At 45.9% G+C, this 15421-nt stretch overlaps 1 protein-coding gene across 8 annotated transcripts in view; it reads left to right on the forward strand.

The window, feature by feature from the left end:
• Positions 1-15421, forward strand: part of LHFPL2 (LHFPL tetraspan subfamily member 2) — a 139777-nt gene that overhangs the window by 116431 nt on the left and 7925 nt on the right. For 5 of the 8 annotated variants that reach the window (XR_010827956.1, XM_066988982.1, XM_048055029.2 and 2 more), the window contains one exon: positions 7389-8167. Coding sequence is in view for 7 of the 8 variants with exons in the window: in XM_066988982.1 (XP_066845083.1) it covers positions 7738-8167 (430 nt within the window). In the remaining variant the exon portion in view is untranslated. Of the gene's footprint in view, positions 1-7114; positions 7186-7273; positions 7292-7388; positions 8168-15421 lie in introns of those variants that run through there. The other 3 variants (XM_013190872.3, XM_013190874.3, XM_066988981.1) reach the window with 3 other exon arrangements.

A 15421-nucleotide genomic window follows, 5' to 3' on the forward strand; every position in this document is an offset into this window, starting at 1 on the left:
TTAGTACAAAAACAGCAAGGTTTTGTTTGGTACCAAAAATTAGCAATACTTTCCTTCTGACTTCCCATCTTCCTCCTAACCATTCTTTCTTCCCCCCCCACACACACCCCATACCTCTTTAGAAGCTGTACTGAAGAGTTGCTGCAAGAAGTGATTACACCACAGTGAATATTTGGCTCTGCTTGATGGATGTAACATTGCAGGTGACCAAGAAAGGGGGCTTCAGATGAGAATCTTGCATATTGAGACTTCAGTGACCTAGTGAGGAAAGTAAGAAAGGAAACTCACAATTCCGCTCCCAGTTGGTGAATTCCTGAGCAGTTAGGCTATCAGTAATTCTGGCCAAGATTGCTCCCTTAGTGATGATTTTTTATGTGATGTGTAATTTTCTCTTGAGATACCAACAATAGAAGTACTACACGTTAGCTTTTCTTTGCCTCATAAGTTTTAATAAATTTTGGAATTACAAAAGATCTTGAGTAAGTTTTCAAAACATAATGTAATGGCTGTAGGTTTAAGGAATTTTGTAAATCAATAAATACAGAGCAATGGAACAAATCTCCTGCTTGAGAATTTGCAGTTCAGGGGAGATGTTGGAAATCCAAGTTAGCTTGATCTCTTAGTGGGGGGCAACATGCAAAGTTTTGTCTGGATGAGGAGAGAGGGAAATGAGTCCTGTGTTTAAATCTTCCCTGCAGTTGGTCTGAAAATTTGGAAACTCTCATTCTTCTAGTGATTTTTCAGCGATGTATTGGCCCCATTAAAGTCAGTGGGAGTTTTGCCACAGCTTTTAATGAGGTCAGAAAGAGAATAGTGCATTTCAACTGTTTTTTTTTTTTTTTGAAGTTGGAAATGTTTCATACTCATTTCTTTTACAGTGATGTATTTGAGAAACAAATCTGCCTGTAATTAGATGGCACTTTCTGGAGTGTGATAGGAAGAAGCCTACCTGCAAGATGGCAAGGAATAACTATCTCACACTGTCTCATGAGAACAACAGTCATTGTTAGCGTTTTTTTTTTTAAACTTGACACACAGAATTTGGGCATTTTGGCACATGAGGGGTAGGCAGTTCAGTTACAGATTTCATACCTACAAGCTCTGTCTTTCATAGAAAAAGGGTGGAATAAACAGGACATAATTCAAAGGAAAGACAAGGAAATATGGACTTGACAGTGATACTCAGTGAGTTTGAACTATTTTGCAAAATATTTCAGTTATATTTCACATCTTACATCATGCCAACAGGATTAAGACATGATGTATAGTCAGCATTCCTTCTGTTACCAGTGGAACATGTCTGTCTATGAGCAGAATATGGCACATTTTCAACAATCTGTCACAATAATGCACTCATTAATATGCCTGTGCAGGTTTATAACAGTTAAATATTTATGATATGGAAATGTTTGCTCTCTTTAATTCACAAGCAAAGACTAGTCAAAGATTTGCTTTCTGTTCTTCAGGTAAAAACTTCTGTTCCTCCTAAGGAGTGTTATTCTAGTAGGAAATAATTTGATGAAAATATGAAGCCGGATGGAGGGGGAGGGAGTCCTTTGCTTATTTTCTGCTGTTTGACCGAAGTTGTGCAACCACTTAAGTTTTAAAGCACCTGCTCCTGTTCTGTTATCTGACTGAATATTTTGATGACTCAATCTGTTGCATTTAAAAAACAAAGCAAAACAATGACACACTGAAGTATCCAAGTTCCCTTTCTTCTTGACCCAGGTGTTTCCCGTGGTGAGTATGCATTGCTTACCACAAACCAGTGACAGCAGAGCTCCTCATGGCCTGCAGAGAGAACGTACTCATAACTTTTTGTGACAACTTGTCTTTCCTTAAGAACTAATGCTCATCCCTGTTCCCTTTTGAGAGGGGAATGTGATGAATGTACCTCCTCTTACGCTTGCAGGTCACATGTAAATGTAGATACGTAGAGCCCTTTAGCAATGTGAGTTGGTGTTCATGGTGGTATCTCCTGAGAAACATTGCTTGGTGTCTGGTTGCCTGCTTTGAAGACTGAGCAGAAGATGGCAGGAGCTTGACCTCTCATCCTGGGCAGCTCCTCCTGCAGGAACACAGGTCCTGCCGGGGACCAAGTAGAAGGAGAAGTGGCATTGGGACTGATTCACATAAGAACTGTTCTTTCTCCTGCATTCTTCCTCCTTCCTTTTCTTCCTCCCTCTCACTCTGTAGCTACCGTCTCTCAGTGGATTATTCTGTCCTCTTTTTTTTCAGTCCGTGGGACAATAAAGCTCTGTGCAATGTACCACTCACCCGGAAAATGAATAATCCCTAACGCTCATCCCACATTCCTTCCTAAAGTGTTGTCCCTCCTGGCTCTGTGGTTTGAGGGCTGCCTCGCCTTGCTGGGCAGGGTGAGCCTTCATTTGACCCCGTGCTTGTCCAGCAACACCTAAGGATGGGAGCTGCGTAAAACGCAAGCTCACGTTGACCTGACTGGGGAGACAGTCAGAAGTGATTGAGCCTTAGTATGTGAGCCTCTCTCTGTTTGTTTTAAATACCAAGTTTGCAAAATCAACATAAACAGGAGCTACTTCCACTCTTGTAGTTCAAAGCATTCTCATAGTGTTTGTAAGTGCTAACGAACAATGAGAGAAAGCAGAATCCAGGCTTCCAAGACTTGCACATTTTGGGTTATGAGATGCTCAAGCTTGTGTTTTGTAAACAAGGCCTAGAAACTCCTCTGCATACTTGTACTTTGGACTATAGCAAACTTTAGAAGAAAAGATCTAATTGTGCCTGGATTTATTTTACAAACCGGGGCCGTTTCTGCAATCTGTGTGGCCTTCCATTCAGATGTTTGTTTAAGCCAGGCCAAAAGCCACTTATCTAAAGATGATTTATTCTCACTCTTGAACTGACAGAGCCAAGCTGGGAAGGGTGAAAACTGAGTTGTAGGGTTTAGTATGAGCCCCCCCAGTCAAAACCAGAAGGGGAGCTTGAAGGACTGTCTATTACATTGTTCTGGAAGGTACTTGCGGGTCTTGAGCTTTGCTTGTAGGACACCTTTTTTAAAATAAACAGCAGTGGTATGTATGTGATTGACTCAGATTTGAACTTTGCAGCTGTTCCTTCCTATCTGCATGGTATGCCAGAGCAAAACTCTCCAGCTCAACATCTCAAAGATCAAAACTTTTACTCAAATATTATAATTTGGATCAGCTTCTGACTTCTTGGTTTTGGCAGTGTGAGCAAAATGGAGACAAGTGAGTTTCTTTATGTAGTTCAGAAAATTAGATGTTATTTATTTCCTTAGCATATAGCAATGTTGTGTGGTAAAAGGCAACAGCTAAATATTCTTAGTGACAGATGTGGAAGTATAACTTGAGGCATAATATCTGGCTGTCAGACGTGTGTCTAAAGAGAAAGTTCTAGTGATATTTTAAACTAGCATGTTTTGTTAGACTAAAGGAACCAACATATATGTTTTCTTTTCTTTTTTTTTCTTTTTTTCCCCCTTCATTTGGGAACTCAGTTTTATCTTCTTTGAATGCTGTCAGGATCTACCATCTTTTAACTCTGTTAAACTTCACTAAATGGCGAGTTTGACCATGAGCATGGTTGAGGGAACAGAGTAAATGAGACTGAGGGTGAAGGGGTGAAGTTTCCTGATATTTTGACCTTGGCATTGAAAACCATTTGCAGGTCCTCTTGCCACTTGATCCTGCTGCAGCATCAGTTTGCTGCTGCCTTAGTGGTTTTGGAGGGGCACAGCATGAACTGGTTGGCTGAAATGAACCACATTTTAAAACACCTTTCCCCTCAAAAAACAAAACAAAACGACAACAAAAAAAAACTATGCGTGTTTAACTCAGAGAGCTTCTGCGGTGCATCCAACAGCTGTAGCGGCTAACTGAGGAGCTGGGGGTGGGGTGGGGTGGCTCTTGGGACCCAACCCACCCCAACTACACACTGCACTAAATAACTCACCCCCACAGATGAAGAACATGGCCATAAAAACAGGGACAGGCCCAAATGAGTAAGGGGTGATCCTAAAACAAGGAGTCTGCTTCCTCAATGAGAATTGATTTGAGTGAGTTTATACCAGCGGGGTTAAACAGCCGTTGTATATTTTGAGTTTGGGCTGTCAAAACAAATATTTGACAGTCGCTCAGAAGTGGATGTTGAGTGGCGTGCTGTGAAGAACATGCAGTTCTATCGTGGAAAAAACTCATCAAGGTCTGGGAAACTGAGAGGAGGAATAAATAGCCAGTTTTCAGCCTGACAGGAGAGTAGCTTGAACTTTTATGAAGCAAAAATGGGAGAAAAAGGGGTGAGCAGCATGCTGGAAGGCAGCTTCAAGAAGCACAGGTATTTAGTGCAGTGTGTAGCTGGAGAGAGTTTGGTGTATGGTGCACGCATTTTGTTGGAGTCATTGAAGAAATGGGTAAATTCATTTGGAAACTCAAGGTGGTGCATGTAGGGAAGGAAAAGGTTGACTGCAAGCGCGACTGAACTGTGAATTATTTCCAGTGCTTCATCTGCAACCTTTCTCTGCCAAGTCTCACAAGTAACAAATGCCCCCTGCCCCTCCCCTGACCTGTGCACCATGTTCCTTGCATGTTTTTGTCCTTTTCCGTATAAAAGAAGGTGTACAGGACTGGCAGTCACGCTCAAGATTATCACTAGTACAAGAACCAAGTTACGCAGGTGCTCTCCTGTGAATAATCATGGGTGTCTCTGGAGATGCTTTTCATACCAGAATAAAGTGGTAGTTACTTTGGAAAAGCTGAGTTGTGAAGGTTTCATTTGAAAGCTAAGTATGTGCTGTTGAACTGTCATTATTGGTGACACTTACTAACTTCCACATGCTTTGAAGTTTTGCTGCATAGCAAAACTGGGAAGTTTATTTTCCAGTGAAGTCCAGAGATTTGATACTGCTTCCATGCCATTTTTACCAGGCAATTATGCTCATGCAGGGATTTTTCTGGAGGTACTTTATTTTAAAATGCTACCACAACGTATTTTTGAGCTTGCATTTCAAATGGAAAAGAATGTAGTGGCGTGGACTCTTCCTTCTGGTTCTAACCATGCGTCCAACATTTGCTATCAGAAACATGTTTTTATGACTTCCACTGTTCATATTAAGTTTCTACGTACATACTTAAATACACATGAACTTTGTTCTCCTCTACATTCAATAAACTGTATTTTATCATTTTATGTGGGTACAGGGTGAGCTGTACGAGCTGTGATGGGTGTTCCACTGCTGTCCTTTGCACCTTAATTAAAGTAGAGTTAATTAGAAAGATGAGGATTTAACACAGGAGCAGTGCTTGCACAAAAATACAGATTCTAGAGCTTTTTGGAACTTCTCTTGAAAATAAAGATGTTTTTTATTAAATTCTCTTTAATCGTGCCGCTAACATCAGAAGAATGTATGCTTTTCCTACGTTCCAGTTATTATTTAAAGTGGAAATACTGAGAGAATTAACTTTTTTTTGGCAGGCTGACACTTTAGTTCTCTGTTATTACAAAGGGTGTATTCGAGTCATCTGTATGTCAGGTTGCTTGAAAACTTCATGCTTTTCCCAGATTTTCCAGGGAAAAAACAAAGCGAGCTGAGCTATTATCACAGCACAGCTAAAGCACAACAAAGTGTGTTTTGCCTTTACCTAACATGTAATTTAGTAAATTTTCATAATTAACCTAATAAAGCCTATGAAATTAGTTGTCTGATTGCCAGATGTGCACTGTGCACTTTTTGTGGTGCTTTCTGATGTCTTTCTCTAGTTGGCTAGTGGCAATAGAGAGGCTGAAAGTTGCAGATTGTGCCCTGTGTTCTAAGTGCTAAGTAAAATACCAGGAAGAGGCAGGAGCATCCATCAGAAAAACAGGCAGTGTGGTAACAGTGAACTGAGGGTGGCAAAATCCAGTTGTTTGCATGGCAGCTTAGGTCCATACATCCTCAAGTCCCAGAGGAATCTGCAAACAGATCTAGATGAGGAAGAAGAGTAATGTGGATAAGATCTTGCGTATAATTCACTAATCCTAGTGTAGGAGAGAGTAAAAATGGCTGGATTAAATTCTGAATCTGTTGAAATTGTGTATTTTTTTTTTTAGTTTTGCATTCAGTGGGACTAAGAATTCAACCTCTGAACTCAAAAACTCCTAAGAAATTGAACACCAACTCCCTTGCTCTTTGACAAAGCTAAAAAAAAAAAAAAAAATGAGTAAAGGAAGGGAATGTCTGTTTTTGTGCTATTTGCTGAGCCCTTTATATTTGGCAGAGGTGTAGTGATGAGGCACTGTTTTGCTTCTCATTCTTTTGCCTTTGGTTGAATGCTGGTATCTTTTTTTTGTGTGTGTGTGTGAGTAAAACTTGAAAGCGCCGTGCTCCCATCGCCGAGGGGATAACATGAGTGCATTTCCTGTTCTCCCCCTTTTTCCAAGCGACACATTTTAAGTTCAAGCACAGAGGCGTGTGTGTTGATCCGTCTGTTATTTTAAGGAAGATATTTGGATCTGAGTTAGAAGTGTAATGATCTCCAATTGCCTCTTGTACCATGATAAGTATAGCTCTGGGAATGTCATCAGCTACTGTTCAAAGGCAGCAGAAAGGGAAGGCCCTTGGGGAATATCTTGCTGTAGTCCCAGCCCACAGAGGGCTGCAGGAGGAGCAGATGGAGGGCATGAAGGAGCCCGTAGCAGACTGGCAAACCAGGTCACCAGGACATTGCTCCACAGATTTGCATGAGCAGCGGTGCAGGTCACCCTGAGGCTGCCAGTCTCAGCATCCGTTCGCCATGAGACACGACAGGCCTGCCGGCAGGTCACTGCTGCGAAATCCTGGCTTTAAAGCAGGAGGACCTCAAGGTGCACCAGTTCTGCAACCCCGTCCCTTGGGTCCGGGCTCTGTCCCTGCATTACCTCCGCATCCTGGCGGGCAGGGGCTGTCCCCGAGGGGCTCCCCGCAGCGCGCCCCGTGCCTCCTGCCCGGACCCCCGGCAGGGCAGGGCAGCCATTCAGCCCAGCTGCGCGGCTGCAAAACCGCTTAAACACGTACGAGAGCTCCGCTGGGTCGCTGCCAGCAACCTTGGTAATTTCGAGCAGAGGAAGATGATGTGGGCGTGCTGGGGGGAGTGGGTGGGACGGCTCGGCTACGGAGACCTCGCTCGCAGACACGGAGCCGCGGTGGGACGGGACGGAGCAGATAGTAGCGTACGTACAGCCGGGCTGCGGGAGATTGATCGCTCCCCTGGGACGAGACAGGGAGGTTTCCAGCAGGCTCTGTGTGACGAGCCCTCGTGAGAGCTCCAGTGTGTCGGTTTGGACCCACACAAGATTCCAGCTTGTTGTTGGGATGTGCGGGGGTGGAGATGAAGGTTTTTTCTCCCTGCTGATGTGGTCTCTCTCTCTTGTAGGTGTGTGATGTCAAACAGTGGGCAGTCCTTGCAGCCTGCCCTGCCAGCCCGGAGCGTCATGTGCCAGTATGAACAGTAAGAGCGAAAAGCGTACTTCAGCATCTGAGAAAGAAAAAAGGAGGAACTAAACGGCGAGAACAAATGACCGCACTGCTAGCAAAACTTTGAGCAGTTCACTTTTTCTCCTGAGAAATTTCGTCTTGGCTGATGTGAGAGAACTGAAAGAGCAAGCAGAGCCGCAACAGTGATTTCCTTAGGGTCCCTTTTCTCTGCTTTAATTTAATTTTTTCCCCTTCGTGCCTGGATTTAAGACTGCCAACTGCACTGATCACAAGCACTGGACACCAATATGTGTCATGTCATTGTAACGTGTCGGTCGATGCTGTGGACTCTTCTGAGTATTGTGGTGGCTTTTGCAGAGCTCATTGCTTTCATGAGTGCGGACTGGCTGATCGGCAAAGCCAAGCCACTGAGCTCCGAGGACATGGACAACAGAACAGGAGGATCACAGGAGCCCTACCATCCAACGCTGGGCATCTACGGGCGCTGCACACGAATCTCCCACATGCAGCTTTCTAGACGAGACACGCTTTGTGGTCCTTACGCCGAAAACTTCAATGAGATTGCCAGTGGGTTCTGGCAGGCGACCGCTATTTTCCTAGCTATGGGAATTCTGATCCTCTGTGCCGTAGCATTTGTGTCTGTCTTTACTATGTGTGTGCAGAGTATTATGAAGAAAAGTATTTTTAATGTCTGTGGACTGCTACAAGGGATTGCAGGTACGTGCGTTTTGAGAGCAACTAACAATTTTAATTTTTGTGCCACTCAGCTGGAGAAACATACTAATTCTGTAGTGTCTGCAAGGAGATCTCATTAGACAGACCCAAAGCGATTCTATATGCTGGTGTTTATTCAAACACAGCTGAAATTTATAGCTACACAGCATGTAATACATTGACATTGGCAGCAGGATTGCAGCCTGTTGTGTGCCAAAATGAACTGACCAGTGTTTCTTTTGTTTGCTGTTCTGTGTTTTCCCTCTGCGTGAATTTCTTTCGGTAACAAAAACTTCTCTCCTTTGTTACCAGCAGAGAGCAAAGTTAATTCTCATGTTAAGGCAGTCCATCTCCCTCTCGCTTCTTTAGTAAATTTTCCATAGACCCAAGGCAGTTCCAGGCTCTTCATGACTATGGTGAGAGCAAATGCCACCACCCCGGGGGTGGCAGCCTGCAGTCACACACCCTGTTCTCCGGAATTTCATGCAAAGCTGCCTCCCTCAAGGACATGAGCTTGGACTAGTCATACCTGACAATAAACCCTTCCTTTGGCCAGCCTGTTGCTCAGCAGCAATTATGGAGCCCAGAGAGCTTATTTTTTCCCTGTCCCCATTGTACTTTGCCTGAAAAGGTGAACTGGTTCTAGATATATCTTGTTTCTGTTGGACTGAGGGATTAAATGACCATAGCACGAACTGAAGCTGGAAAGGCCCAGCCAGAGCAGCACTTGGCTTTCCATGCTCGCTGTGAGCGGTGGGAGGCTTGTCCTGTGTGTGGGTGTCCACACGAGCATGTGGGGCGGTCAGAGGGAGAAGAGAGGTCCCCTGCTGCTACTGACTGCCCCCAGAGAGCTGTGGGGAAGGTGGGAGTGAGCAGGGCCACCTCCGCCTCCCCTCTTGGTGGTGCTCTTAAACAGATCTTCACAATTCAGACAGTGGTTTAGGTATACAAGAACCAGGAGTTTGGTCTTGTTCGCTGGAATCAAGAGTCCAGCTTCCCCCCTCTTCACCTGTACAGCCGATGGATGGTCTCCATGTTCGTGTGCCTGGGCAGGAGGGGCTGGACGGGGCGTTCGGGCCTGTGCGAGGTGGCTGCTCCCTCTGGCCTGACCGAGGGCTGAAGCCATCTTTATGCACCACGGCCAACGGTGGCTCCTGAAGCACCGTGGCGTTGGCTCTCACTGTCCTCAGCTTCGTGCAGCTGTGGTGTGAAAGCGTACAGGTGGTTTGGTGTTACCCACAACCTAAGGTTTGTGCTGTGGGGCCCTGTGTTGACTCACACTGTTCAGGTGATGGCAGAGAATTAGCAGATGAATGTCCTTTAAGTAAAAATTACGTGTCTTGCTGCAGTTGTTCCTGGGTTACAGAATTTGTCAGCACCCTTGTGACAAGTGTCTTTGTAGTGCGAATTATAGCCAGTAGAAGGTTTTAGCTCCTTGCTTTCTTACTCTGTACTTCAGAAATAGTCCATGAAACCTGTTCTTCAAGAGATTACATTACTTCTTTTCTGTTGGAGGTATATTTGTGTGAGAGAGATCAGTTAGTGGTGTAAGTAGATCTTTGGCTCATCGTACTTGGGTCTGTTGAAAAGATAACCAGACTTACGGTTCTGATGCCATCTCAAAGTATCTGTGGTCTGACATGAAAGCTAACAGCAAGTAGATTCTTATCTTAGCGAACTGTTCTGGAGACCGTCTGTTTGTGAGAAAATGTGACAGTTTTAGGTTTTATTATCAAACCAGCTGTGCCTGTAAAGGGAGCCATTGAACAATACGGTAGACAAAACATTTCTTATATTTTAGAGGATAGAGGAGTCCTGTTTGAGCTGCACTGAGAATAGAAGCACTTCCCTTCTTATAATTCAGATAAATGACACAGCATGAAACTGGGTAATTGAAAGGTCGCGTTACTGAAACTGTTGCTATGAGAAATACGCCTGCCAATATTTGCAGCCAGGCGTCTTGTGGCTAGCAACTCGTTTTCTCAAGATTAATTTTATTGGGTCCACTGCTACTTTTGTGCCAGTAGCATTACAGCATCTGCTTACTTAGTTGAAAGTATTTTTCTTATGACTTATCACAGCTGTTAATTTCAACTTTCTCAGTCCCTGAGTTTTGGAAAACACTTAAGCATGTTGTAAGAAGGATACTTGTCGGCATGGTTAATCCATATGAGGATTATGATATCTAGACTAATACCCTGGCCAGAGAACAACTTGATACAGCCCTGCCTGGTTGTTTTAAATTTAAGATCATTCTTTCAAATGTGAGTAATTTATTTTTTTAAAAATAAGAGTAGGAAAAGAATTCACACAATCATTTTGTTTATCAGTGTATATCAACCCGATATCTCTAAGTATGTCAAACATCTCATTTTCAAAGATGAGATGCGCCCACAGTAGAGTCATCTACAGGAACTCAGGATCTTGCAGACTTAATCTCATTTAAAATCTCTATATCTTTGCTGTGGATACTTAATATAATTAAAAACATACACCAAGTTAATTTATTCCTGGAGTTCATCATGAAGAAACAAAAACAGATACCGGATATATCTTTTCTGTCTAGCAACATTGGTTGTGACCTGGATGATGCCTACAGTGAAATTATAGAACAGAAAGCCACATCTTTTCTGCTACGGCCCTTGGACAAATGTGCAAACTCTCATTTAGGTCAGTGGGAAGGAGCCATGTACGTATCTGGCCCACAGAGGGTTGTTGTTGTTGCAGAAAATTATAAATACAAAGTTATAAAGGGAGAAAATATGGCTTCTGTTTGAAATCCTGTAATTCCTGTGTAATAGAGCACAATCTTTTACCAGTTGTTTTCAGGCTGCACACCTTTCTACATGCCTTTCACTCTGGACGTGTAGAAATAGTAATCAGCGATCCTGGTTTTGGAAATGTTTGCAGGTTGTTTCATCTGGAAAAGAATCTTTTTCCTGCAATAGAGAGTGCAGAGAAGGGAGCCGTGTAATTAAATAGATAATTACTATCCAGCAGCAAGGAGTCCAGGCAGACTTTCATTCAAATGTCTTTTGGGGGAAAGCATTCTAATTTTACAGTCAATGAATCATGTGAAGTGCAGAGGCTAAAAGAGGCAGTGTGTTACTATACAGTAATTGATAAGAACCAATTCAAAGCAGATTGTCAGAGTAAACACCTAGTTCTATGAAGTAAGTAATTGGAGATCCCCTACTGATACACTGTGGTACAAATGTATGATGATTACTTATGTTTACAAGCCTTGTTTGGGCTTTGGTACTTCCCTGTGATAAGTAATATAACTGAAAGGTAAGCAGGATGGGGGTAGCATAGGATGCAGCCCAAGCCAGCCAAACACAACGTTGTTTATGCTGTTGATCGTCAAAAACCTTTCCTCGCCTTCTGGCACTCTCCATTAGCGCAGCCCACACGGCCTGCAGCTGGCTTCATCCATGGGGCTGTCCCCACGGCTGCCCCTGCACCCCGCCAGCCCCCTAGTCCTGAGGCAGAGAGCTGGCAGGGATGGGTTCCCTTCGCCCCTTCCTCACACTTCCTCTTCTGGGGCCCGAATGCTGCAAGTTTGGGATTCCCTCCGTCGCCTGCCGGCGGTTCCTCCTGCAGCGTGGCTGGGGAGGTGACGAAGCTTCTTCGTGCATGAGACTGTGTCAGCATCCCACTTCAGTGTTCTGCTCTCCTCACCCCGTGTGGAGGTTGCCTTCATACTTCACCCCATTTTATTGCTGTCCAGCTTTTCCTCTGGTTCTCCCCCCTTGTTGTAGGAGGCTGGCTTCCCCTGGCACCGGTCCTGCTCAGGCCCAAACGCTGAAGCCTCTTCCCACTGCGCTTTCTGTTCTCAGCTCTCCTCTGTTCATTCTTCTCTCCTTTCTATGCTTTATTATTTTTAACTCATATTACTGCTCATCCCTTCTCCTGTTACCGGCTGTGTTCCCTTGTGGGTCCCTCTTAGATGCTAATGCAGAACCTGGGCAGTAGTTCAGCTGCAGGAGCTGTACTCTCAAATGCAAGGAGGTTTCTGGACAGTTTTCTAACACCAGGATGCAAAACCTGCTTTGGAGCCAGCTGCATCTTTACATCTCATGCGCTGAGAAACAGTTCAGCATGCTGTACGTGTTGGTCATTGTTTCCACGTGGGCGGGTGGCTGATGGGGAGGATGACCCAAGCAGAGCCTGACGGGAACCATCTGAAGGCAAAGAGGATTGGGAGCTGCTGGCGGGGGGGAACCGGCCGGGGGTCTCTGGGGGATTGGTGGTGTGTGGGACTGATCGCCCCTGGCTGCGAGGAGCTGAGGAGGCCACTGGGAGTTGTGGGGAGGAAGCGGGAGGGCAGCCAGGACGTCCCTCTGAGGTGGAGCAGGAGGAGAGCAAGCTGCAGCGGGGGCATGAGGCTGCTGGAGCAGTGCACCAAGGCTCCGAGCGTGATGTGAAGACTCGTGGTAGCTGCAGAGTGGTTTAGGATGTTCAACTGCATGTTGTCAAGAAGCACTGCTGTGTCAGAGAAGGGGCCAAGCTGGCGAGCAAGGAAAGCAGTGTGTGCACTCACGTGGCTGCCTGCGGGTGACAAGAGGCTGTGGCTTGCTGGGCAGCAGCAAAGCAGAGCAAGAGCAGTTTTGCCCTCAATGGCAAGGGAACTTCTTGTTTGTCTTTCTAAAGTGCAGAGCATGCATTTTTCAAAAGCATATTTCCTCTTGGATTCAGCTTACAATTTTTCTTTTCTGATGCCAGAGTTCTGAATTCTTGGGGTGGGAAGAAAGAAAATAGGGCGGGGGGGGACGCTGGGGGAAGGAGGGTATTTCTAATGGAAATCCTGACAGTCTGAACCACTCTTGCTGTCTGTGGTATAGTGCTTCCTGTAACCTACATGGCCAAATGCCAGCGCGACATCTAATACACGCTTGGCTGCTGAAAGTTCAAGCTAAGGGGACTGCTGTGTTGGAGCAAGAGGGAGTATGCCAGGGAAAGAAAATGAGTTTAAGTGCTAAATTGCTGTTGGGCCTGAGGGACGGACGGTATTAGCAACTTTAAAGAAATAAAGTGAAGATGTCAGTGTTTGGTTAGATTTGGAGGTCAGCTCATGTCCTACACTACCGAAGTGGGCTCACAGGGATGAGCAGACACTCAGCAGACTGTAAATGCTCAGGTCTTCACAATCACAGTGGGGCAGCTGGTGTTTTCAGCAAAGAATGCCATCAAATGGTGTTCAGTGTGAGGCCCTCGCGTGATTCCCTGAGAAACGCTTCACTGGGGCACGTGTGTGCACCAAGGTCCATTACCTGTAGTGGTGCTGGCGGGATGCTGGGAACACCTTTGCATCTCCCTTGCATCCTGCTGCCCTGGGAGAGAGCTGGCTGCCCCGCGAGGGGCAGGGAGGGAAATAACAGAGGAGGGATCCCCTTCTGGTGGGTATTTCCTTCCAGGCATCGGAGCCAAGACCGATGCTGCTGTCGTATACAGGCAGCAAACCCTGCAGGAGAATATCCAAATGCAACAGAGGCGGTGCTTGCATTTGAACACAGGAAAAAAAGATGAAAGCAGCTTGGCCTCGGCAGGCAGAGGGGTGAGGGCGGTCTGCTTGAGCTGCGGGGTCGGTACCGAGGAAATGGAACGGAACGAAAAAATGTCTCGGAGCCCTTTCACCTCTTTGTTTAAGCTGAGGCGGATTGTTGCTTTGGCCTCCTTTACAGAGCCGTGGTCACGAGGTGTTTTTCTTTCCCTTTCTGCTGATTCAGCACAACCGATTCATGTTTTTGAGGGCACTGGCAGCAGCCAGTTGGACAGCAGTGGAAGAGGTTACGGCAAGAGCTGTGAAACGTGCTGGGTCTTTTCCTCCGCTTTTCGTGGACGGAATATTTGACATCGCCTGGTATTTCCTTTCCTAACTAAGGAACCTCCCGAATTTAACCATCCACAGTTTAGTTTCTCATGTGGCAGCTTCAAACCTGCTATCAGCTGCCTCAGGTTGAAGGCTCCCAATGCCCTGGTGGTGGCTGCGCCTCCGCGCTGGCCCCACGCGAGGATGGAGCTGAACAGAGGGGTCTGGGCGAGGTGGTAGGGAGCAGGGGTTTTGGGTGATGGGTGAGGTCGTCACAAGCATAATGAGATGCAATTTGCTCCCCTCCCCTCCTGAAAGCAGTCTACAAGCTTGCACTTTGTTAAAGAGAATACCAAGCAGTAAGATTATACCAATATTGGAAAAAAAAAATAAAACAAAGCCACCCCAAACCCAAAAAACCCCAAGCCCCAAACAGGAATCCCCCATATGCTGTCATTCTGTCAAAGCAACCCACATCAAGGCTTTATAAACTGACTTCTTTTTGGATTTTTCTGTGTGTAGCAAAATATACATAATAGTCATAAGAGCCCCAGCATCTCCCCTGTAGCCTTCCCCTCTACCTCCTGTCATGCACATCCTCCACCACGCGTTTGGGTCCCTGTTCCCACACCCTGCAGAGGTTCTTCCCTTGCTTTTCTGCATGAAGGCCGCTGCAGCCAGCCGCTTGCTCTCGGGGCTGCTGGCCCTCATCCAGGGTGACCGAGGGTGGCAGGTCGGGTACAGACCGTGGGCCCCGCTGGCTGCATCCCGCTGGCACTGCCTGCCCCCTGAGCCTGCCCCGCTGACTTCGATCAGATTAAGAGCTGGTTGCCGAAACATTGGCGGTCCTGAAGGTGTCTGTTACGTGGTGGCTGCCACTGAAGTTGCGTGCGTCTGCACAAGCCTCTTTGGGTTAGGGCAGCGTACTGCATTGACCCCAAGTTGTAAAGGCAGGGCTGTTTGGCCTAGCGGGTGGCGTGCCCTTGCACCAAAGCAGTAATCTGCTGTAGTTGCACAGAGAAGGAGAACAAGCAGAGCCACTGCCCGCACCGCCTGCGCGGTGTTGAACAAGGCTAATCCTTCCCCGCCTTCACTGTTTTTCTCCTCCTCTGCTGAAATGTTGTTGCTGGGTTGTGCCTGCTCTGTGGGGGCCTGTTGCACTGCCACCTCATTGATCGCAGCTGCTTAATTTCCTGTTTCTTCAGCAGCATTTAAAACCTTTTTTTTTTTTTTTTTTTTTTTTCTATTTTGCTAGGAAATGAGAAGATAGTTTCAGGATTTGCAATGGAAATTGGCTTTGTTAGTATACGCTGTTGTTTAACGTGGCACAACAGCAGCTGCACGGGAGACTGTCAAAACTAAATAGCATGCCTCCACTTATCTAAACAGGCATCTGCGCAACCCCCTTCTTGAGGGTTGATCCCAGGGATGGAATGAGAAAGCGT

The sequence above is a fragment of the Anser cygnoides genome, chromosome Z, assembly GCF_040182565.1.
Source record: "Anser cygnoides isolate HZ-2024a breed goose chromosome Z, Taihu_goose_T2T_genome, whole genome shotgun sequence".
NCBI lineage: Eukaryota > Metazoa > Chordata > Aves > Anseriformes > Anatidae > Anser > Anser cygnoides.